This window comes from Bubalus bubalis, chromosome 7 (assembly GCF_019923935.1).
Source record: "Bubalus bubalis isolate 160015118507 breed Murrah chromosome 7, NDDB_SH_1, whole genome shotgun sequence".
In the NCBI taxonomy this organism is placed as follows: domain Eukaryota; kingdom Metazoa; phylum Chordata; class Mammalia; order Artiodactyla; family Bovidae; genus Bubalus; species Bubalus bubalis.
Window position 1 is genome coordinate 1377160 of NC_059163.1, and position 21950 is coordinate 1399109.

The following is a 21950-nucleotide window of genomic DNA, read 5'->3' on the forward strand; positions in this document are numbered from 1 at the left end:
ATACAGAGAAGAGAAGAAGGAGGCAGGAGACAGAGGTGGCCAGAAGGATAAAAGGGGGAAATGAAAAGGAGGGAGACAGATCCAGCCAGTAATCAGTTCCCTAAGTGTTCTCCACCGTCTGGAACACACAGAAATTCACAGAGTTGGGTAGAGTAGAGAGGGGTTAGGGAGGAGATACAGGTGACCTGGTGGAGAAAATGGAGAGTCCAAAGGGAGAGGGAGCAGTCAAGCCAGTAATCTCATACCCTATTGAAAAATGGGTCCTGAAGATTGGGTTCTTAAAGGTACAAAATTGGTAACAAATACATAAAAGCAAAAATTAAAAATCTAGAGTAGAGTTTGGAATTTCAAAAATGCGATGTTAATGAAAAGAAGAAGGAAAAGAAAGAGAGAAAAAACGAACAATGAAAAACAAACAAGGTCGCAAAAATTATAAAGAAACTACAGGTACAAAATTGATAACTAATACCAAAAAGCAAAAATTAAAAATCTAGAGTAGAGTTTGGAATTTCAAAAATACAACGTTAAAAAAAAAAAGAAGAAGAAGAAAAATAAAGAGAGAAAACAAACAAACCAACAAAAACAATGTCGCAAAAATTATAAAGAAAATACAGGTACAAAATTGATATCAAATACCAAAAAGCATAAATTAAAAATCTTGAGTAGAGTTTGGAATTGCAGATATACGATGTTATATAAAAGAAGAAGAGAAAGAAACAGAGGGAAAAAAAAGTCACAGAAATTATGAAAAAAACTATAGGTACAAAATTGATAACATATACCAAAAGGCTAAAATTAAAAATCTAGAGTAGAGTTTGGAATTTCAAAAATACAATGTTAAAGAAAAGAAGAAAAAAAAAAAAAAAACACGGTCAAAAAATTATAAAATATATATATGTAGTTTGCTGAAGAAGAAAAAAAAAATAGGGTCTTTTTTTTTTTTTTTTTGCAAAGTAATAGTTATAAAAGTGAAAATTAAAGGACAATAGAGGACTTAAAATTTAAAAAAAGAAAGAAAGATTGATCGTAAAAATAGTAAAAATATATCTAGGTCTTTCTCTGGTTTTGTTGTGAGTATTGTGGGTTCAGTTCATTTTTGGCAGTTCCTTAGTCCGACTTATATTTCTCAAGATCTATAGGCCCCTTCCTATGTAGTCCGTAGTAACCACAGGGTTTTAATCTATGGCCTGTAGCTTCCAAGGCGTTTCCCTCTGTTATAGCTTCTTCTGTTTGCTGGTCTCTTCAGTGTCTGGTTCCCGCCCTGACACAAAGGGGATGGTTGAGGACACTATTTTTTTTTTTTTATTTTATTTAGGCTCACTTGTTCAGCCGCGCTGTGGGGAGGGAGGGAGGGATGCTGCAAACAGATAACACTGGCATGTGCTCGCAGTGCCTCAGCCACACTGGGTCTGCCCCCGCTCACGGCGCGTGTAGCCTCCCTGCCCACACTGCTCGGGCTCTAGGTTGTTCCGCCGGGAACCATCAGAGGCCGGCCCTGGGCTGAGGTCCCAGGTCCAAGCCGCTCAGGTTCAGGCACTCGGGTAGTCCTCAGAGGCGCAGACTCGGTTGGGCCTGCGTTTTGTGTTCTTCCCAGATCCGAGCAGCTCAGGTGATGAGGTGTTCAGCGGGCGCCAATGCTGCGACTTATCGCCTCCCCGCCACTCGGTTATCTGGGTGTAAAACCGGCGCACCTTCTCAGGCAGATGTTGACCGTCCAGACCCCCAAGAAGTTTTAGTTAGCAAAGAAGCCTGCTTACAGTTTTATAGATAGTGTCTCTCTGGGGCTGCGATTGCCCCCTTCCAGCTCTGGCTGCCTGTCACCGGAGGGGGAAGGTCTGCAGCCGGCTATCTCTGCTCAGTCCTTTGTTCTGTGCGCGGGCCTGGCGGTGTCTTAGGTTAGGGCTGGCTTTTCACGTGGTAGATATCCCACAGTCTGGTTTGCTAGCCCAAATTATTTCGCTCAGATAGCGCTCAGGACATTTGGCCCGATTCTTACTCTAAGGGACACAGCCCGCGCCGCACTTCCCTGCCCAGCCCCCGCTTGCTAATGCCGTGTGCAGGCGTCTGCGCTGCTTCTCCGCTGGGGGAGTTACCGTAGGGCTCACAATCTGCGATTTTTAATTGTTTATTTTTTTTTTTTCCCCTCCCTTTTATGTTGCCCTCTGTGCTTCCAAAGCTCGGCACAGATTCGGCTGTGAGAAGGTTTCCTGGTGTTTGGAAACTTCTCTCTTTTTAAGACTCCCTTCCCGGGACGGAACTCCGTCCCTCCCTCTTTTGTCTCTTTTTTTGTCTTTTATATTTTTTCCTACCTCCTTTTGAAGAGTTGGGCTGCTTTTCTGGGTGCCTGATGTCCTCTGCCAGCATTCAGAAGTTGTTTTGTGGAATTTACTCGACGTTTAAATGCTCTTTTGATGAATTTGTGGGGGAGAAAGTGTTCTCCCCGTCCTACTCCTCCGCCATCTTGGCTCCTCCCCCTCTCCAATGATTTCTGAGTTCAATTTTGATATTTATTTGGTATGAGATGGGCATTCAGAAATGAAATGCTGATTTACAATATTTTACTTATAAAGGAGAAGGATTTGAGATAACAGCTTAGCATGTGGCAAGAGTTCAAGAATCAACTCAGGTTCAGCATCAATCATCAATAACCCATTAGCAATCCAACTTTCAGATTTATATGAAATAAGAGTAAAACCGGTGGGACCCTGTGGCAGACAGACTCCAAGGTGGTCCCATGACCCTCACTGTCCAGTACTCACGCCCTTGTGGAACCTCTTGAGGGTGGGTGGATTACTTCTAACCAAAAGAATACAGCAACAGTGACAGAATGTTTGTGATTACCTTACATAAGACTGTAATGTCACTCTCTTGCACTCTGAAAAAGTAAGCTGCCATAATGTAAAGCTGCCTGAGGAGAGAACCATGTGGAAATGAACTGAGGGTGGCTTCTAGCCAACAGTCACCAAGAAACTGAGACCCTCATCTAAGAGTCCACAACCGTGTGAACTTACAAGCAAATGCTTCCCCATTTCAGGCCTCAGATGAGCCTCTAGCCCTGACTGATACCTGCACAGCAGCCCTGCAGAGGACCCAGCTAAGCTGTGCTCAGGCTCCTGACCCACAGAAACTATGAGATAACACGTGTGTGTTAAGTCACTGAGTTCATAGTAAGTGCTACACAGCAACAGACACAAAATCTTTGTAAAAATTCTACTCTTTTTCCAAATCCAAGAACACTTGACAGAAAAGTAACGCCTTATCATCTCAATAAGTTCATGAAAACTAGGATTTAGCAAGGTATTTTAAGAGCATGGCAAGGCAGTTCATGAAATGGGCTGACTGATAAATTTTTCCCAACAGAGACTCACATCACAGCTTCCAGGGGCGTTTTATTATTCTCACCAGGTTTTGAAGGAAGGGGTATTCCAAGTTCTGTCGAGTGCACACTGCTCTTTCACTTTGGAAAGCAAGTATCCGAGTAAAGGACAGTGCTGTCTCTCTGACGTGTGATGTTAACCTTATCTACTTCCCAAGCACCAACATTCCCCCTAAAACACTATCAGTGGCTAGGTACGTAGTCCACACCCCCAGATTCTTACCAGTCCATTAGTGACTTCTGTAAGAGGGGCAACAGATGCATGGCTATCAACAGGTGGAAATGTTAAGAGTATCTTAATATAATCAACAAACTACATTTATAACAGCTTTTGCACTGTTTGTCAATATTTCTCAATTATTTCATCTCCATGAAATTAATTATATCTCACTCACTTATTACCTACACCGTAGAAGAAAAAAACAAATTACTGGCCCATATTTACAATTTTAAATAAAAACTGCTTTGTTATTACAAACCCTGGTGTTTCACCCACTTCAGTCACACTTGTGAGGCTATGCCACCACCTTCACTTCTGTGTCACGTCAGGAACACACATACACAGACCCGCTGATCTTTGCCATGTTAAGAGTGTACATACACATACCCAGTGGTATAATATACATACTGTCAAGAACACTTCTCTTCTCCACCACAAACTACAAGCAAATACAGGTTCAGTGACCCAAGAGCTAAAGGCAAAGCAACACTCGGATGGGCACTATGAAAGAGCCCCTCTCTTTTGAGGTTACTTGAACATCTGGTCCAGATTTTAAGGGAATGAAACAAGGAAGAGTGTGTTACATTTTAAAAGCAGTAAGGGCTAAGAAAATGTAAAATTCAGTGAGCAGAAGCTCAGCCATCACTGAATGAGAGTAGAGCAGGGGAGCTGGGCCCCCTCATTTGCAGCAGAAACTTCCCTACGCAACACGAAGTTCTAGAAAACACTCTGCTACATTTCATTTTCTGAAAATTAATAAGAAACCTCACTAAAATGGGCGCTTCCCTCATAGCTGAGTTGATAAAGAATCCACCTGCAATGCAGGAGACCCCATTTCGATTCCTGGGTCGGGAAGATCCGCTGGAGAAGGGATAGGCTACCCACTCCAGTATTCTTGGGCTTCCCTTGTGGCTCAGCTGGTAAAGAATCCGCCTGCAACGTGGGAGACCTGGGTTCGATCCCTGGGTTGGGAAGGTCCCCTAAAGAAAGGAAAGGCTACCCACTCCAGTATTCTGGCCTGCAGAATCCCATGGACTGTATTGTTTCATGGGGTCGCAGAGTCCGACACAACTGAGCGACTTTCACTTTCACTAAAATGGAGTTGGGAGGACAGAAGGGGGAGCTCTCGCGCAGTACCACTAAAAATCAGTCACAGGAAGAATCAATCACAGGTCCCCACAGGAAAACATGTGCCTAGCATCTCCTACAAGCAGTCACCACCCCAGCAACTCAGACAGAAACCATCCCCACTCTGAACTCTCACTTTTCTCCAGTGGACTTTGGTTCAGAACAACTCCTCCCAACACCCACTTTTTTCTCTATAAAATGACGTGCTTCTCCTTTGTTAGACCCGCCTCTGGCCTTTGTATTGTATCTTTGTCCAAAACTGCTGTTCTCGAGCAAACTTATTTTTGCTAGTAAAATAACTTTCATTTTTAAGGTCAATGATTTTCAAAACTTAGTCTTAAGAATAATTCAAGGTAACAAAAAACATGAAGGTTCATAAAAATTACTCACTCTTTTCACTCTTTCTCCAGGTCTCAGATTCCACTAAATCACCTGAATGCATAGCAGACATAATCTTCTGTGCAACACTGGAGAGTGGAATCTTACAGAGGTCAGAGCCTACAAATGCCTCATAATTTTCCATTTTCATAAAATCCTAAACGTAAGATAAATATAATACCCATATATTAATTTTGAGACTTCAAAATAAGTCATGTAAAAACTTTTATATACATTCATAAAAATTACTATATTCACCATTATAACAAATAGGTATCACCTGTCCTCATAACACAGATAGGGTAGTGAAGATGGGAACAAGACATTCACAGGCTCCACTGGGTATTATGCTAATACCATATGGTGGGAATGTATCAGTATTTCCTAGTTAACCAATTTTGAAGCAAGCAATCTACTCAAACGTTTCCTACTTCCTGAGGTTTGAAACAAACCTCTGTTACAGTCTTCAAACATACAAATCTAGTAACATAAAAATTACTTTTAACTGACTTGAGCTATTATGACAGACACATAACCTGACATCCTTCCACTCCCCCTGCTCAATTATACTGGCCCCTGGGCTCATTTGGTGAAGGTCTAGCAGGGGCAGTCCAATTCATCAAGTAGCTGTTCACACATCTAATGTATCTGGCACTAATCTAAACAGAATTTGCTGTTCCATGAATCGAAAAGCAGGTGACATTTTTCTGCATTACTGGAGAAGAAAAATTTCAAGTAAATTCTTGATTCCAAGGTAGGGCAGAGGGGGAAAAAAAGGAACAAAAAAAGGTCACTTGAGAGGAGTGAATAGCAAAGTCTTAGATGAAATTTATTGCTACAGATTTTTCAAGCACATTCAGTTCAGCTCAGTCGTGTCCGACTCTTTGCGACCCCATGAATCGCAGCACGCCAGGCCTCCCTGTCCAACTCCCGGAGTTCACTCAGACTCACGTCCATCGAGTCAGTGATGCCATCCAGCCATCTCATCCTCTGCCGTCCCTTCTCCTCCTGCCCCCAATCCCTCCCAGCATCAGAGTCTTTTCCAATGAGTCAACTCTTCACATGAGGTGGCCAAAGTACTGGAGTTTCAGCTTCAGCATCACTCCTTCCAAAGAAATCCCAGGGCTGATCTCCTTCAGAATGGACTGGTTTGATGTCCTTGCAGTTCAAGGGACTCTCAAAGAGTGTTTGTTCTCCAACACCACAGTTCAAAAGCATCAATTCTTCAGCGCTCAGTTTTCTTCACAGTCCAACTCTCACATCCATACACGACCACTGGGAAAACCATAGCCTTGACTAGACGGACCTTTGTTGGCAAAGTAATCTCTCTGCTTTTTAATATGCTGTCTAAAGGTAAAGCTAAAATCATGGTGCCCACTGGCATGCGCCTCACATGAGGTGGGATTGCCAGGTGCCGGGTGGGTGGTGTTGGTGGGCGGAAGTGCCAGGGCTGGTAGCAGCGGGACCAGAGCCTGAAGAGGTTTGTGGGGAGCCACCCACGCACCTCAGGGAGACCAGCGGACACACTGGGAGCCGCATGGTCTCCCAACTTTAGAACCTTCCAGATGGCCTTGGGCCATGCGCTGCCTCACGGCCCAGGACGCTCGAGGACCCCTTCCCATCCCACCTGCCTCAGCCGGCCCCCCGACACACACCCCCGTCTCAGTCGAGGGCCACACGCGTCCGCTGTCCAGGCCCGACCAGGCTTCACACGGGGCCTCCCCTCCCGACGCCGGCAGCCACCTGCCCGCCCACCCACAGTGGGCGCTGACCTCTGTCCACACGCAGCCCGCCCACAGCCTTGGGGGCATCCTCACAGCCCCACCCACACAGCGCGGGGCGGCAGGAGGGGCCTTCCCAGGGACCTGCCGGCTGAGCCTCCCGCCTCGCCACCCACCCTGCCCCGGCCGCGTGCCCTGCCCTGTGCCCTGCCCACCCGCGTGCCCCCATAATCCCTCTGCCTCTGATGCCGGCCCACTGCCTCACACCGTCCTCACCAGGCCTGCGTCTGACCCCCTCCTAGGAGGCCGGGCGGCTGTCAGGACTCAGTGTGGTCCCGCTGGCCCGTTCGTGTGCCTGGGGCTGGGATCCCTGGGTCCTCTGAGCAGGGAGGGCCCGAGCTAGGCCGGCGGCACCTGTCCGCACGTGTAGGACCAGGCCCTGGGCCCTCTGCCCTGCTGACGGCTGTCTCTGCCTTGGACCTTTCTCCCCCTGTGCTGTGTTCTCCGGGCCCCCTCGGCCAGTAGGACGAGAAGGAAGGCCACGCCACCCTCGAGGAACTGCATTCTGGGGGGCCCTGCATCTGGCTCCATTGGACACCCCGTGATCGTAGGAGAGATGAGCCCGGGGCCGTTGGCCGTCTGAGAGGCTGCTGGCTCCTGCCCAGGGTCCCCCTCAGCGCCCGCACCCCGCACTCGTTGTGTCCACTGCAGGCCAGCCGCTGCCTCGGCCGTGCAGCCCCGCGAGTCCAGCAGCCTCCGCCCCCCGGGGACCCCGAGTCAGCGCTGGATGCTCTGTGCAGACAGGGGAGGGTGGCCGACAGGTCCCGCGGCCTCCGAGACGTCACGAATTGCACCGGCCCGTTAGGGAGGGATAAACCGGGTCCCAGCTGCGGCCAGGCTCCCGCAGGCTCCCCATGGCCTCTGAGATGTCGCAGATTGTACCGGCCCATTAGGGAGGGATGAACTGGGTCCCCAGCTGCAGCAGGTCCTGGAAGTCTGATGCGTTGGGTCCAGGTGGCTCAGCTCCGGGGCCCCGCCCTTGGGTCCAGAGGTAGAGCTGGTAGGTCTCTGGCTGTTCCAAGCACATCCGGAGCAGACCCTCGTTCCTAGTCGTGGGCTGTGGCCCACCCCCCCCCCCCGCCCCCCCCCCCCGCCCCCCCCCCCGCCCCCCCCCCCCGCTAGCCAGGCACGTCTCGCTGGTGGACGGGTGCTGACAGAACGCGGGTTCAGCCATTGGTGGGGTGGGTGGGGCCGTGCACGTGCGCAAGTAGGGGCTTTGCATCGGGCGCAGCGCGAGCAGACCCCGCGGGTGGGGAGGTCTGTGCGCCAGGCTCTTAGGAGACCCTGGCAGCTACCTGCTCACATGGGTTTCACCTGGGGCAGCCCCGCTTATGCACACCCCGTCCCTGAAAGCATCCTGACCCCCCGTGGCGGGGGCGGGGAGGGGGGGCGGGTGATGCCCCGGCCACGCTCCGCGGGTCAGAGACTGAGCTGTCAGGCCCCTCGTGGGGTCTGCACTGGCCAGGCCAGCCTCTTGGCCGAGCGCACATAAAACCTGTGCCCGGCCTTGATGCCCCTCCCAGTGCGGGGCCGAGGGAGGCCACCCCCAAGGTCCGCGGTGCGCAGGACAGAGGCCTCGGGCTGCAGCCGCCCCCCGACCCTTCCGGGGGGAGCAGCCCACACGGTGACGGTGTGGGGTGACCACGTGTGCCCCTCCCGGTGTGAAAGGCTGCCGTGCTCACTGCTGTGTGTTTACTGCCTGGGGACCGGTGTGCACTGCCCCGCGGCGGCTCGTCTTCGGGGAGTGGGTCATGCATGGCGGCATGGCTCCCCTCCCCATCGGTGGTTCTGGGGGTCTCGGGTCCTCCCAGTGCCCTTGTTTTCCATCTGTTGTGGCGTCCAGTGCCCAGGAAGAGGGCAGCCCCCTTCCCACCTCCCTGTGTCAGTCAGGCGAGCCCCGTCCCCTCTGTCGACCCGGCAGGTGTCCTTGGCGGGTCTGCTGGGTCGCCGCTACCCTCGGGTCATGGCAGGTGCTCACGCGGGGACCGGGTGGCCTCCCACCCAGACAGCCTATTGTGCCCACAGGGGCGCGGGCTGCTCGGGGCAGCGCCGGTCACCACGCTGCTCTCGCTGCAGGTCCTGAACGAGGTCGTGGGCGCGCTGAGGTACCACACCATCACGCTGACCAGGGAGGATCCGGAGAAGTTCAAGGCTCTGCGGATAATCGTGCGCATCGGCAGCGGCTTCCACAACATCGACATCAAGTCGGCCGGGGACCTGGGTAGGCCGCTCGGGACCCTCCCCCGCAGCCCCGCCTGCTGTCCCGGGCATGGCCTCGCTGCTTTCGGTTCCCCGCGCGGAGGGGGCCTGGGGCCTGGGGGCTGGCGTCCACACGGCTCTCCGCGTGTGGGCCCCGCGCCAGCTCCCCTCGGGCAGGTGCAGGCTGGCGGCACTGTCCCTCAGGAGGCCCGGGCCTCGGGCAGCGCACTCGCCCTCCTGCAGAACCCCCCGGGGACCCGGGCAGGAGGCCTCCGTCCAGGGGCGGCCAGCACGCCCGTGTCAGGATTCTCACGCCCCTTTTCACGAGACGGGCTGGGAAAGGAAGTTTCTGTCGTGACCCCGGCCTCGGCCCCGCCCCGCCCCTCTCCACCCCCGCGCCCGGTCGCCGCCCAGCCCGCGGCCCCTGACAGGCGCGGGCGCGCCGCGGCCGCAGACCCCACCTTGAGGGTCGGGTACTCCTGCACCTTCAGCGTCATGGAAAGCTGAGCGGCGGACTCCTGCACCGCCATCTTGGATCGGCCAAAACATGAGCGGGCGGAGGGGAAGTGCGGCGCGCGGCACGCCGGGAGTGACGTCGAGGGGCGCGGCGGGCCGGCGTCCGCACCAATCGCCTCCGCTCCCCGTTCTGCGGCTGAGGAAGAAGGCGCGGCCACCGGGCGCGCGGCGAGAGGCGTCCGGCCCACCCAATCAGCGCCCGCCTTTCTCCCGCTCAGCCAATCAACGGGAAGCCCGGCTGGGCGGGGTCCCTCCTTGAACCCGAGGCGGGGTGGGACGGCTGATCAGTGCGGGAAGCTCCCGGTTCCCTGCGGCTCCGGTCCCGGCGCTGGCGCTCTGGGGCTCCCGCGGGGTGCGGAGCGGGCTCCCGCCGTGGCGGTCACTGGGCTCTCGCGGGCCGGCCTCCAGCTAGTGAGCCCGCTGTGCCAGGACGTCTGCAGGCCGCCATCGCCTGTCCGTGGGCTGCTCTCCGCAGAGGGGTGCGGCTGCAGCCCGAAGCGGGGCCCAGGCACCGCCGTTGGGCAGGGGAGGTGGCGGTTCTGAGCTCGGTAAGGAAAGAGGCCGCCACAGTGTACAAAGGCCCGGTGCGGGCAGAGCCTCCGGCGTCCCTGGCTTCCACCCCGACTCAAGTTGCCTTTCAAACCACTCCATATACTTATCCCCTTTTAGTCCTTTCAAAAATAGAAATTAAATTCGGTTTCACTAGTTAGAAGACTTTCAAATTAAGCCAAATTTCACACTCTTTTTTGAAATGATTTTTTAAAAGAAACATTAGCGTTAAAACCCATACACCTGAGGCGACACAAGAAATCCACTGTTGCAGGGGGAGCCGCCTGGACCTCTACACCCATCTTCTCCAGCCTCACCACCGCCCCACCCCGCCCCGACCATGCCCTGCAGCATTCTAGCAAAATCCTGGAGATAACAACCCCACGAGGATGAGAAGCCTCCTGTCCTGGATAAACCGAGTTCCTGGAACCTGACCATGTCAACCTGAGTAAATGCATCAGGGCAATCCAAGTCTGCGCAGCTCAAGGCTAACGAAGCCTCTGTCAGCTGTATAGTATGACAGCCTGTTGTTTTCACCAGAAAACGAGGAATAAGTGAGGAAATGAAAGTCGCTCAGTCGTGTCCGACGCTTTGCGACCCCATGGACTACACAGTCCATGGAATTCTCTAGGCCAGAATACCGGAGTGGGCAGCCTTTCCCTTCTCCAGGGGATCTTCCCAACCCAGGGATTGAAGCCAGGTCTCCCGCATTGCAGGCAGATGCTTTACCAACTGAGCCACCAGGCAAGTGCAGAATAACAAGATCTGTAATTTAATAATAACGTAATTTTTTACGTGGGCAACACATTTCACCAAAGAAGGTACACGAATAGCTAAAGAACAAATGAAAAGATCCTCAATACCATTAGCCACAAACACATACCACTTCAAGCACCAGATTAGCTATAATAAAAATAGTGGAGGGACTATAAATCGGAACGCACAGAGAGTGGCCGACCACAGGCAAATCCAGAGACCAAGCGCTGGGAACTCGCTTTTATAGGGAAAAAATCTGGGCGGGGCTCTGATAGCCAGAGTCCACTGGAGGAGCAAAGCATGGACTCTTCGATTAGCTGAGCTGCTTCCGTCTCTGATTGGCTGGGCTGCTGGGGGCGGCCGAGGAAAGTTCTCTTCTTCCGGTAGGTGGAAGCCTCTTCCGGTTAGGGAAATCGACCTGCGAGGAGGGTGTGAGAGCGCCTCCTACGGGCCTGCCTTAACGCAAAGGTTAGCTGACTCTTCCTTAACGAATTCCACATTTCCCCCTTTTGATCAAGATCTTTCCTTGAAAGCATCACTGATCAAGAGTCAGAGTCTTCCCACCTAGCGGTTTGCCAGTGGCTTGTGGGAAAGGCTGCCCACTCCAGTATTCTGGCCTGGAGAACTCCATGGACTACAGTCCATGGGGTCGCAAAGAGTCGGGCACGACTGAGCGAATTTCACTCACTTCACTTTGTAGGATCTTAGCTCCCCCACCAGGGATGAAACCCAGGCCTCCTTTGGAGTCTTAACCACTAGACCATCGGGGAAGTGCCAGCTCACCCCCGCTTCTTATGACGTCCCATCTCTGGGGGCTCCGCCTCCAAATACAGCAGGTGGGATATCAGTATAAGACTCCAGGAACATGAAAGCCCAGAGATTTGCATGTCATAGACGTTGTGTAAATCCCCCCACAATCTGTCTGGGGGAATTCATTCTCAGAATTCTTGTATTTGAAGACAAAACTGCATTTTAATTACTTGGCCCTTTTTGAATAACCTTTATTAGTATATAAAAAAAAGTTACTTACTTTGTGTCCCTTGCGTAAAGATGAATCATGCCCCAACCCAAGCTTCTTGAACCATGTTGGATGATGGGCCAGGCTTTGTGGCTGGTGCTCTGGCCCGTCAGCCCCATGGAAATGGTCACCCCTTCAATTCTGAGGGCCCGGGGACTGCACGACCCCATTCTCTGAGGGAAACAAGTTGCCACCTCATTTAAACACCTTTCAGTTACCCTCTGTTCTGTGACCTGCAGGGTACGAGGGATGCTCTTACCCCTTTTGCTTTAGTGGACTGTGAGGTGCCCATGTAACAGAGATGCTGATGCCAGCGGGGGTGCGGGTGGGGTTGAGGTGGGCCGTGAGCCTCCCAGCCTCACCTCCTACCACCACCCCACCATGTGAGAGCTCTGACCCTGTCTCCAGTCCCGCCCTCCTCCCCCAGGTCCGAGGATGGGGGCTGGGGGTTCTCACCCCTGGTCACTTTGCCCTTCTGGTGACTGTCCTGATGCTATTCGGGGCCCCAGCAGAGTCACCTCACTGGCACAGACTCAGTTGTGAGTAACAAAACTCTCTTGTCACCCAGGAACAATCAGGGATTCAAGGAGCAAAGGCCAAAGCTGATTTTGTTATTCCTCAGTGCCCACCAGCTGCTGGGTCCTCTCCAGCAAACCCAGAATCTTAGTAGCCAAAGTCCACACTCATGAGCTGTGTCGGAGCAGGGGTGGGTCACGTGAGGGTTCTGAGACCCCCTTCTTGGCAGGTCAGGGGACCTAGAGAAGAAAAGCTGGTGGCTCAGGGTCACTGGGAACTTGACCCCAGGCCACGGGCTTTGGAGATGAGGGTGCGGACTGTCTGTCACAGGGCGGGGGCCAGCCACCCTGTCTGGACCCAAGGGCCTTCTTTCATCTCAGCAGCCCAGAGAACAGTGGAGTATCAACCACCCACAGGGCTCAGGAACACTGCCCAGTCCAACTGGAACTGACCTCTGATGATTTTGAGCGGCATTTTGACCTCCTCGGGGGCAGTCAACACCTGTTAATTCTGTTTCAAAAACTGACTCTTCAATTAAACATGTGCCCCACCCAGAATGATGGACTTTACACATAGTTGGCTGCTTACTGGTAAGAAAATAACATCACTCGGTTTCCCCTGAAATTGTTTAGTGATACAACCTATAGTTAGTTTCTTTGACAACTGTAGAGGCTGAATCCACCCAAACCACGTAATCGTTATTTTGATAAACTCTCCAGGGGAGCAGCGTCCAGGGTCGTGAGGCTGGAGGCCAGGGCACTGCCAGGCAGAGGGGGCCCCCGGGTCCTGAGGTGGGTGCTTGAGAGCCTTCCCTCTGAAAGATGCTATGAGCCTGAAAGTAAGAAGCCTGGGACTCAGAGCAGAGTTGAGACCTCGCTAGTGTGGCCGACGCTGCTCGCAACTGCGAGCAGATGGGCACTGCTGTCCAGGTGTCCGAGCAGCTCCAGCTAAAGAAATCAGGCAGCTGTGTGCATGCGTGTGTGCGTGCGTGTGTGTGTGTGTTGTGTGTGCGGCCCCTGCTCCCCAGTGTGAAGCCTCCCTGAAAGGATGCAAGCGGTGTCTCGGGAGGTCTGCCTGGAGACACCCCCCGGGTTTAATTTGGGAAGTGGGTGTTGGGAGGGAGGAACCGGCGCCCAGGGTGGAGAGCAGGTGCTCTGGGCGTGACGTCACCGTGGGCAGAGTTTTCTTCTTCCTGGGGTCACAGTAGTGGAACAGCGGCACCCTGCCCCTAACTCTCACCAGCTAAGCCCGCAGATAATCCCTGCGCTCACAGCAGAGGCCGGACGACTGCCGCCCACTCCAGCAGGTTGCTAAGGAGACCAGGACCCTCAGCTTTCTTGATCATGTTGCACCCAAACTAGGAGAAAAAAAGTGTGTTTACCCCCGAAACAGCAAAGCCTGTCTCTGGAGCCAAGGAGGAGCTAGGAGAAGAGCACAGAATTTCTAGAGAACAGTTAAAAAAAAAAAAAAAAAGAGCACAGTGAATTCACAGCTTCAAAAAGTCTCATTAAAATTAAAAGCCACAGTGAGATATCAGCTCACACCTGTCAGAACGGCTGTTAGAAAAACAGCGCAGGTAACGGACACTTAGGAGGACGTGCAGAAAAGGGGATCTTGGTGGGCTCTTGCTGGGAATGTAAACTGCTCCAGTCGCTGTGCGCAAGAGTTTGGCCTTAAAAACTAGAAGTAGAATGACATATGATCCGGTAATTCCACTCCTGGGTATCTATCTGAGAAAAACAAAAACCCTAACTCAAAAACATACATGTAGCCCAGGACTTCCCTGGTGGTCTAGCAGCTAAGACTCCCCTTTCCAGATGCAGGGGGCCGCTGTTTAATCCCTGGTTGGGGAGCAAGATCCCAAATGTCGCAACTAAAGGTCCTGAATAACGCAACTGAGGCCTGGCACAGCCAAACAAATAAATATTTTTAAAGTAAAATAAAAATTGAAGTTCTCTGCATTTACATGAAGCATGATAGGTTCAGGAAGAAGCAAGTGTGAGATGCATTTTAAAAAAAGATACATGCGCCCCGACGTTCACAGCAGCTCTGTTGACAACAGCCAACGCATGGGAGCAACGCAAGTGTCCGTCGACAGGTGAACGGATAAAAAAGATTCGGTTTATATACACAGCGGGACATTGCACCTGTGATGTGCATGCTGACTCGCTCAGTCGTGTCCGACTCTTTGCGGACTCTCTGGACTGTAGCCCGCCAGGCTCCCCGTCCATGGGATTCTCCAGGCAAGAATACCAGAGTGGGTTGCGATGCCCTCCTCCAGGGGATCTTCGCGATCCAAGGATCGCGCCCATGTCGCACACATCTCCTGCGTTTGGCAGGCGGGGCCTTCGCCACTAGCACCGCCTGGGAAGCCCACAATGGAATATTGGCCATAAGAAAGAAGGACAGTTTTGCCATTGGCAACAATATGCTAAGTGAAATATCAGAGAAAGACAAACACTGTATGATATCACGTATGTGTGGAGTCTAAAGAAGAAAACAAGCAAATGTACATGAGAGACAGACTCACAGATAAAGAGAACCAGTCAGTGGTTACCAGTGGGGAGAGGGAAGTGGGGAAGAGAAAGAGTGAAGCATCAAAGACTCTTTCATTCAATGAAAAAGTTGTATTAATTACAAAAGAAAGAAAGAATAATCTACAAGCTGTGTTTTTTAGACAAGATAACAGTAAAAGAAAGCAGAAAGAAGAAATAATAAAGGAAGAATTAAAAAGTTAGAAATCTTTACAACAGTAGAACCAATATATAAATGCAGAATATGGTTGTTCACAAAATAAAATAGATAATTCTACTAGCTGACTACTTTCTTTTTAAAGAAAAAAGCAAAATGACAGAAATATGGAAAGTAAGAAATTACAACAGGGAAACGGCTAAGAAATAAAAGTACAGGAACCATAGAAGAGCAGACGCTTCTGGAAATGAGGGAGCCCTGCCTTCCACCCGCTCTGTCCATCAGGTGGACCCACACGACACGTGGACGTTCTCACCTGGCTTCTACCGTCAGACAAGCAGGCGAGGTCCACACAGCCCGTCAGTCAGCACGCCTTCCCTCGTGTTGCCAGCGCATGGCTTGTCCGTCCGTCCTGCTGAGGCGGGTGTTGGGGCTCTTTCCAGTTGGACGTCCCCGCCGAACACTGCTTTGCCCCAGCGCTCAGTCCTCTGGGAGTGTGTCTGGGACAGAGGTGCTGGGTCAAGGCTGGGGCGTTGGGTTGCTCAGTCGCTCGGTCATGCCTGACTCTTTGCGACCCCATGAACTATAGCACACCTGGCCTCCCGGTCCCTCACCATCTCCCAGAGTTTGTTCAAACTCACTTCCACTGAGTCGGTGACGCCGTCCAGCCATCTCATCCTCTGTCGGCCCCTTCTCCTCCTGCCCCCAATCCCTCCCAGCATCAGGGCCTTTTCCAATGAGTCGGCTCTTCTCATCAAGTAGCCAAAGTATTGGAGTTTCAGCTTCAGCATCAGCCCTTCCAATGAACACCCAGGACTGATCTCCTTTAGGATGGACTGGTTGGATCTCCTTGCAGTCCAGGGGACTCTCAAGAGGCTTCTCCAGCACCACAGCTCAGAAGCATCCATTCTTCAGCGCTCAGCTTTCTTTATTGTCCAGTTCTCACATCCGTACATGTGAGATGTTGGGAGAGGAGGGGTAACTTTATCAGACACTGCTCAACTGCTCTTCAAAGTGACTTTCCCAACACCTAAGCCCAGCAGCAGGAGAGAGCTCCAGCCCCAGCATCGCGCCTTCCAGTCTTAGCCGTTGTCACGTATGTGCTTTAAGTGTGCTCTTCACCTGACTCGTGACACTGAGCGTCTCTGCATGTGACGACTGGCTACCCATAGGCAAACACGCTGTGCGAGCTCGCTAGGCCACTTCCCTCATGTCTGACTCTGTACAACCCTATGGACTGTGGCCCTCCAGGCTCCTCTGTCCGTGAGATTCTCCAGGCAAGACTACTGGAGTGGGTTGCCATGCCCTCCTTCAGGACTCATGCAGAACGTAAATTGGCTGTTTAAATGGCTTGCTTCTGTTTAAATTGCCGTTCATCTTTTCATCGTTGACTTGCCCAAGTTCTTTTAAGTTCTTAGTATACTCTGGACACAAACCTTTTCCCAGAAACATGTTTTGTGATATTTTCCTCCCAATCTGCTTGGCTTTACTATTTACTGAAATTGCCTTTCAGCCAGCAGATAATGTTAATTTTAATGAAGTTTAATGTAATCTATTTTTTTTTATGGAGCATGGTTTTTGTTTCTTATCTAGAAACATTTGACTATCTGAGAGATGAAATATCCTAACTCTGGAAGCTGGATAACTTTAGTTTTCACATCGAGGCTTATGTTCCACCTTGAATTAATTTGCAATCTGTGAGGCAGCAGCCAGGGCTCATTCTGTACAGACACAGGGCCGAGGAAGAGATGTTCCGCCCTGTGCATTTAAAGTGTTTCCCTTTCCCCATGGAATTGCATTGGCAGCTTCATGTAAAGTCAATTGATTGCTTTTGTGCTGGCCTATTCCTGGACTCTTTATTGAGTTCCACTGGCTGCTTGGTCTATCCCTACAGCAAACCACGCTGTCCAGATTTCTGCAGCTTTGTAATAAATAAGTCCTGAAACCACAGAGTGCAGGCCCTCCAACTTTCCTTTTTTCATCAAGATGCTCTTGGCTACTTTAGGGTTTTCCTGGTGGCTCAGAGGTAAAGAATTCACCTACCAAAGCAGGAGACCTGGTTGATCCCTGATCAGGGAAGATTACACGTGCCGTGGAGCAACTAAGTCTCTGCACCACAACTACTGAGCCTGTGCTCTAGAGCTTGGAAGTCACGACTCCTGAAGCCCAAGTGCCCTAGAGCCCGAGCTTCTCAACAAGAGAAGCGATGAGAAGCCGGTGCACCGGACCAGAGCGTAGCCCCCGCTCAGCACAACTGGAGACAAGCCCGAGCAGCAGCAAAGACCCACGCGGCAGATGCATAAATGAATCAAGACAATTATTTTTTGAAGGGATTGTCTTGGCTATTTTAGACCCTTTCTGGTTCCATTTAAATTTTAGAATAAGTTTGTCAATTTCTAAAAAAAAAATAGTCTCATTGGGGCTTTGATTAACAGTGCGTTGAATTTATACATGAGTTTGGGGGACAACTGACATCTTATACAAAAAAAGATCTTCATGGCCCAGATAACCACGATAATGTGATCACTCACCTACAGCCAGTCATCCTGGAATGCAAAGTCAAGCGGGCCTTAGGAATCATCACTATGAACAAAGCTAGTGGAGGTGATAGAATTCCAGTTGAGCTACTTCAAATCCTAAAACATAATACTGTGAAAGTGCTGCACTCAATATGCCAGCAAATTTGGACCACTCAGCAGTGGCCACAGGACTAGAAAAGGTCAGTTTTCATTCTAATCCCAAAGAAAGGCAATGACAAAGAATGTTCAAACTACCGCACAATTGTACTCATCTACACACTGGCAAAGGCAATGGCAACCCACTCCAGTACTCTTGCCTGGAAAATCCCAGGGACAGAGGAGCCTGGTAGGCTGCAGTCCATGGGGTCACTAAGTCAGACATGACTAAGCGACTTCACTTTCACTTTTTGCTTTCTTGCATTGGAGAATGAAATGGCAACCCACTCCAGTGTTCTTGCCTGGAGAATCCCAGGGACGGGGGAGCCTGGTGGCTGCTGTCTATGGGGTCACACAGAGTTGGACACGACTGAAGTGACTTAGCAGCAGCAGCACACACTGGCAAAGTAATACTCAAAGTTCTCCAAGCCAGGCTTCAACAGTACACGAACCGAGAACTTTCAGATGTTCAAGTTGGATTTACAAATGGCAGAGGAACCAGAGATCAAATTGCTAATATCAGTTGGGTCATAGAAAAAGCAGGAGAGTTCCAGAAAAACATCTACTTCTGCTTTATAGACTACACCAAAGCCTTTGTGTGAATCACTACAAACTGTGGAAAATTCTTAAAGATACAGGAATACCAGATCACCTTACCTGCCTCCTGAGAAATCTGTATGCAGGTCAAGAAGCAACAGTTAGAACTGGACATGGAACAATGGATTGGTTCCAAATTGGAAAGGAGTACGTCAAGGCTGTGTATTGTCACCCTGCTTATTTACCTTCTATGCAGAGTACATCATGTGAAATGCCGGGCTGGATGAAGCACAAGCTGGAATCAAGATTGCTGGGAGAAACATCAATAACCTCAGATATGGAGATGACACCACCCTTATGGCAGAAAGTGAAGAGGAACTAAAGAGCCTGTTGATGAAAGAGGAGAGTGAAAAAGCTGGCTTAAAACTCAATATTCAAAAAACTAAGATCATGGCATCCAGTCTCATCACATCCTGGCAAATAGATGGGGAAACAATGGAAAGAGTGACAGATTTTCTTTTCTTGGGCTCCAAAATCACTGCAGATGGTGACTGCAGCCATGAAATTAAAATATGCTTGCTCCTTGGAAGAAAAGCTATGACCAATCTAGACAGCATATTAAAAAGCAGAGAGAGTACTTTGCTGACACAGGTCCATCTAGTCAAAGCTGTGGTTTTCCCAATAGTCATGTATGAATGTGAGAGTTGGACTATAAAGAAAGCTGAGCACCAAAGAATTGATGCTTTTAAACTGTGGTGCTGGAGAAGACTCTTGAGAGTCCCTTGGACTGCAAGAAGATCAAACCAGTTAATCCTAAAGGAAATCAGTCCTGAATGTTCATCGGAAGGACTGATGCTGATGCTGAAACTCCAATAATCTGGCCATATGAAGTGAAGAACTGAGTCACTGGAAAACGTCCTGATGCTGGGAAAAATTGAAGGCAGGAGGAGAAGGAGCCGACAGAGGATGAGATGGTTGGATGGCATCACCGAGTCAATGGACAGGAGTTTGAGCAAGCTCCGGGAGTTGGTGATGGACAGGGAGGCCACGTCAAGTGCTGCAGTCCATGGGGTCGCAGAGAGTCGGAGATGACTGAGCGACTGAACTGAACTGAACTAACATCTTAAAGATACTGAGTCCTCTAAACCATGACCATGGCCTCCGTGGGTGCTGCAGTCTGAACGTGTGTGTCCTGGGCTGGCAGTGGGGGCGGGGATGAGGAGGGGGCTGAGTTCGGTGGTCTGCAGAAATCTCCTGGGTTCCTGCTCCTGCCTCAGGCCAGTCTGTCTTTGGGCCACAGCATGTTGTCCTTGCCCTTTGGGTGATCTGCCAGTGTCTCACTGCGCCCGGGGAGGAGGGCCTTACGGCCTCTAGCACAGGTGCGCACTCAGAGCCCCTTGTAAACATTCCGCCCAGAGGCTCGCTTTCCTGGACGGTCACTCACTCCATCTGCTGCTAGAACACAAGTGCCCACAATCCCCACGGATGGAGGAGCCCGGCGGGCTACAGTCCACAGGGTGGCAAAGAGTCAGACACGCCTGCAGTGGCCGAGCACGCACGCGGAACGCCGATGGACACGAGTGCTCATAGAGCCCGTGATCCATAGCTGCTGTTAACTCGCTTCTCATTCCGAAGAGTTCTTGTTCTCTTGTTTTCCATTTGAACAGAAGGACATGCCTTCCAGATGCTCGTGTATTTTTTAAAGACCAAACTCTATTTTAATTGGCAAACACATGGATCTACTGCTTTTATAGATCAGAAATTGCAAAATATCAACAATTTCTTTGGGAGTTCAACCTAAAATCACTTTTACTTTTAAAAAAATATTTAAGAGCAGCGGTTAGGTTCAAAGCAAAATTGAGAGGAAGATATAGATTCCCATGCACCCCGTCGCCCCCCAACCCCCACCATGAATATCCCCCACATACCATCATCAACATGCCCCGCCCCCGCGGCCACATCAGCATTGCCCTCCCCCTACCCCCTGGGATCCCTCCACTGGGAGCTGTGATGTGGGAGCCCTGCCTCGTCCAACACATTTAGGAAGGATTTGGCTTGAACAATTTTTTCGTTTTCATTTAGTATTTATTTGGCTGCATCAGTTCTTGGTTGCAGCGTGTGAGCTCAGGGATCAAACCCAGGTTCCCTCTATTGGGAGCCTGAAGTCTTAGCCATAGAACCACCTGGAAAAGTCCTTTAAAAAATGGTTTTCTAAAGTACAATAAAACTAAATTTATTATCATCTGCAGTTGGATGCTCCTTTTGCTTTCTGGGGGTAATTATTCATTCTAGGTTTTCTACATTTCACACTGTAACTCCTTGTTTTTGTTTTTTTTTTTTAGGCTGTGCTGGGTCTTCATTAGTGTTTAAGGGCAATTGCCAGCTACTCGTCACCGAGGTGCTCAGCCTTCTCACGGTAGTGGATTCTCTTGTTGCAGAGCACAGGCTCCGGGCGTGTGGGCTCAGAACTTGCAGCCTGAAGGCCCTAGAGCGCGCAGGCTCGGAAGTTGTAACACACGGGCTTAGCTGCTCTGCAGCATGTAGGATCCTGAGGGACGCGGGATCCAACTCGTGTCTCCTGCGTCGACAGGCAGATTGTTAACCAGTGAACCGCCAGGGAGGCCCAGTAACTCCTTGCTTTCTGGTATTTTCATGCTAAACCACCACTGCACGCTGACAGGTCTGTTTATTTTACTCACTTAAGCTCACAGGCAGGATTTTACTGAGAAAATCTCTTTAAAGCACTAATAGTAATTTTAAATTCCTTTATAGAAAATATAATGAGACAAGGAAAGAGTTGAGCTGACAAAGTCAGTCTCCCAGGTCCCCTTTCCTGTCTACGTGTAAGCCCCCATACGTGTGCACAGAGGCTCAGTATCTTTAAGATGTTAGTTCAGTTGAGTCCAGTCGCTCAGTCATCGACTCTCTGCGACCCATGGACTGCAGCCCACCAGGCTCCTCTGCCCATGGGATTCTCCAGGCAAGAACTCTGGAGTGGGTTGCCATGCCTTCCCCCGGGGGATCTTCTCAAGCCAGGGATCAAACCCAAGTCTCCCGCATTGCAGGTATATTCTTTACCATCTGAGCCACCAGAGAAGCCCAGGAGTACTGGAGTGGGTAGGCTATCCCTTCTCCAGGGGATTTCCCTGACCAAGGAAACAAACCAGGGTCTCCTGCATTTCAGTCAGATTCTTTACCAGCTGAGCTACCTGGGAATCCCAAGCCCTGCTGTACTGATGGTTAATTCAGTTTATACAGCCCTTTCCTACTGGGAAAGTGACCCTGCGCCCAGCGTGGTTTGCACTCTCGCTGCCGAATGGAGGCACACCAGACACCATGGTCCTTGGTGTCCATCTCAAGCCACGCCTGCCTTGCCCCCCAGACCCCACTGCAGATGCTCACAGCCTCGGAGCCCCATCACCCACCCTGGAGCTGTCCCGGCACCTGTTCCCCACAAGCCGGGGGTTGGCTGGGGGCTGCTGAAAGAGGAGGAGGGCAGGGTGGCCATAGAAGTGTGCCTGCTGCCCTGTGGCAGGATGCATGGAAACCAGGGTACAGCCCTGGAGCAGGGAGCATGGGACAGAGGCCGGGGCAAAGCCTCCCTCAAGAG

At 51.0% G+C, this 21950-nt stretch overlaps 1 protein-coding gene and 1 long non-coding RNA gene across 2 annotated transcripts in view; one reads left to right on the forward strand and one right to left on the reverse strand.

Annotated features, from left to right (window-relative positions):
* The window catches only part of POLN (DNA polymerase nu), a 153771-nt gene extending 144106 nt beyond the window's left edge, over positions 1-9665 (reverse strand). Inside the window, exons 1-2 of the mRNA XM_025290538.2 lie at positions 9544-9665; positions 5115-5259 (exon numbers count right to left, since the gene is read on the reverse strand). Of these exons, the coding sequence (XP_025146323.1) occupies positions 5115-5259; positions 9544-9612 (214 nt within the window). The 5' untranslated portion in view covers positions 9613-9665. The remainder of the gene's footprint in view (positions 1-5114; positions 5260-9543) is intronic.
* A 345-nt stretch (positions 9666-10010) lies between these two features.
* On the forward strand, positions 10011-10622 carry LOC123334527. Its single transcript, XR_006552532.1, has 2 exons — positions 10011-10146; positions 10422-10622. It is a non-coding gene; the product is annotated as an uncharacterized LOC123334527 (long non-coding RNA).
* The last annotated feature ends 11328 nt before the right edge of the window (positions 10623-21950 follow it).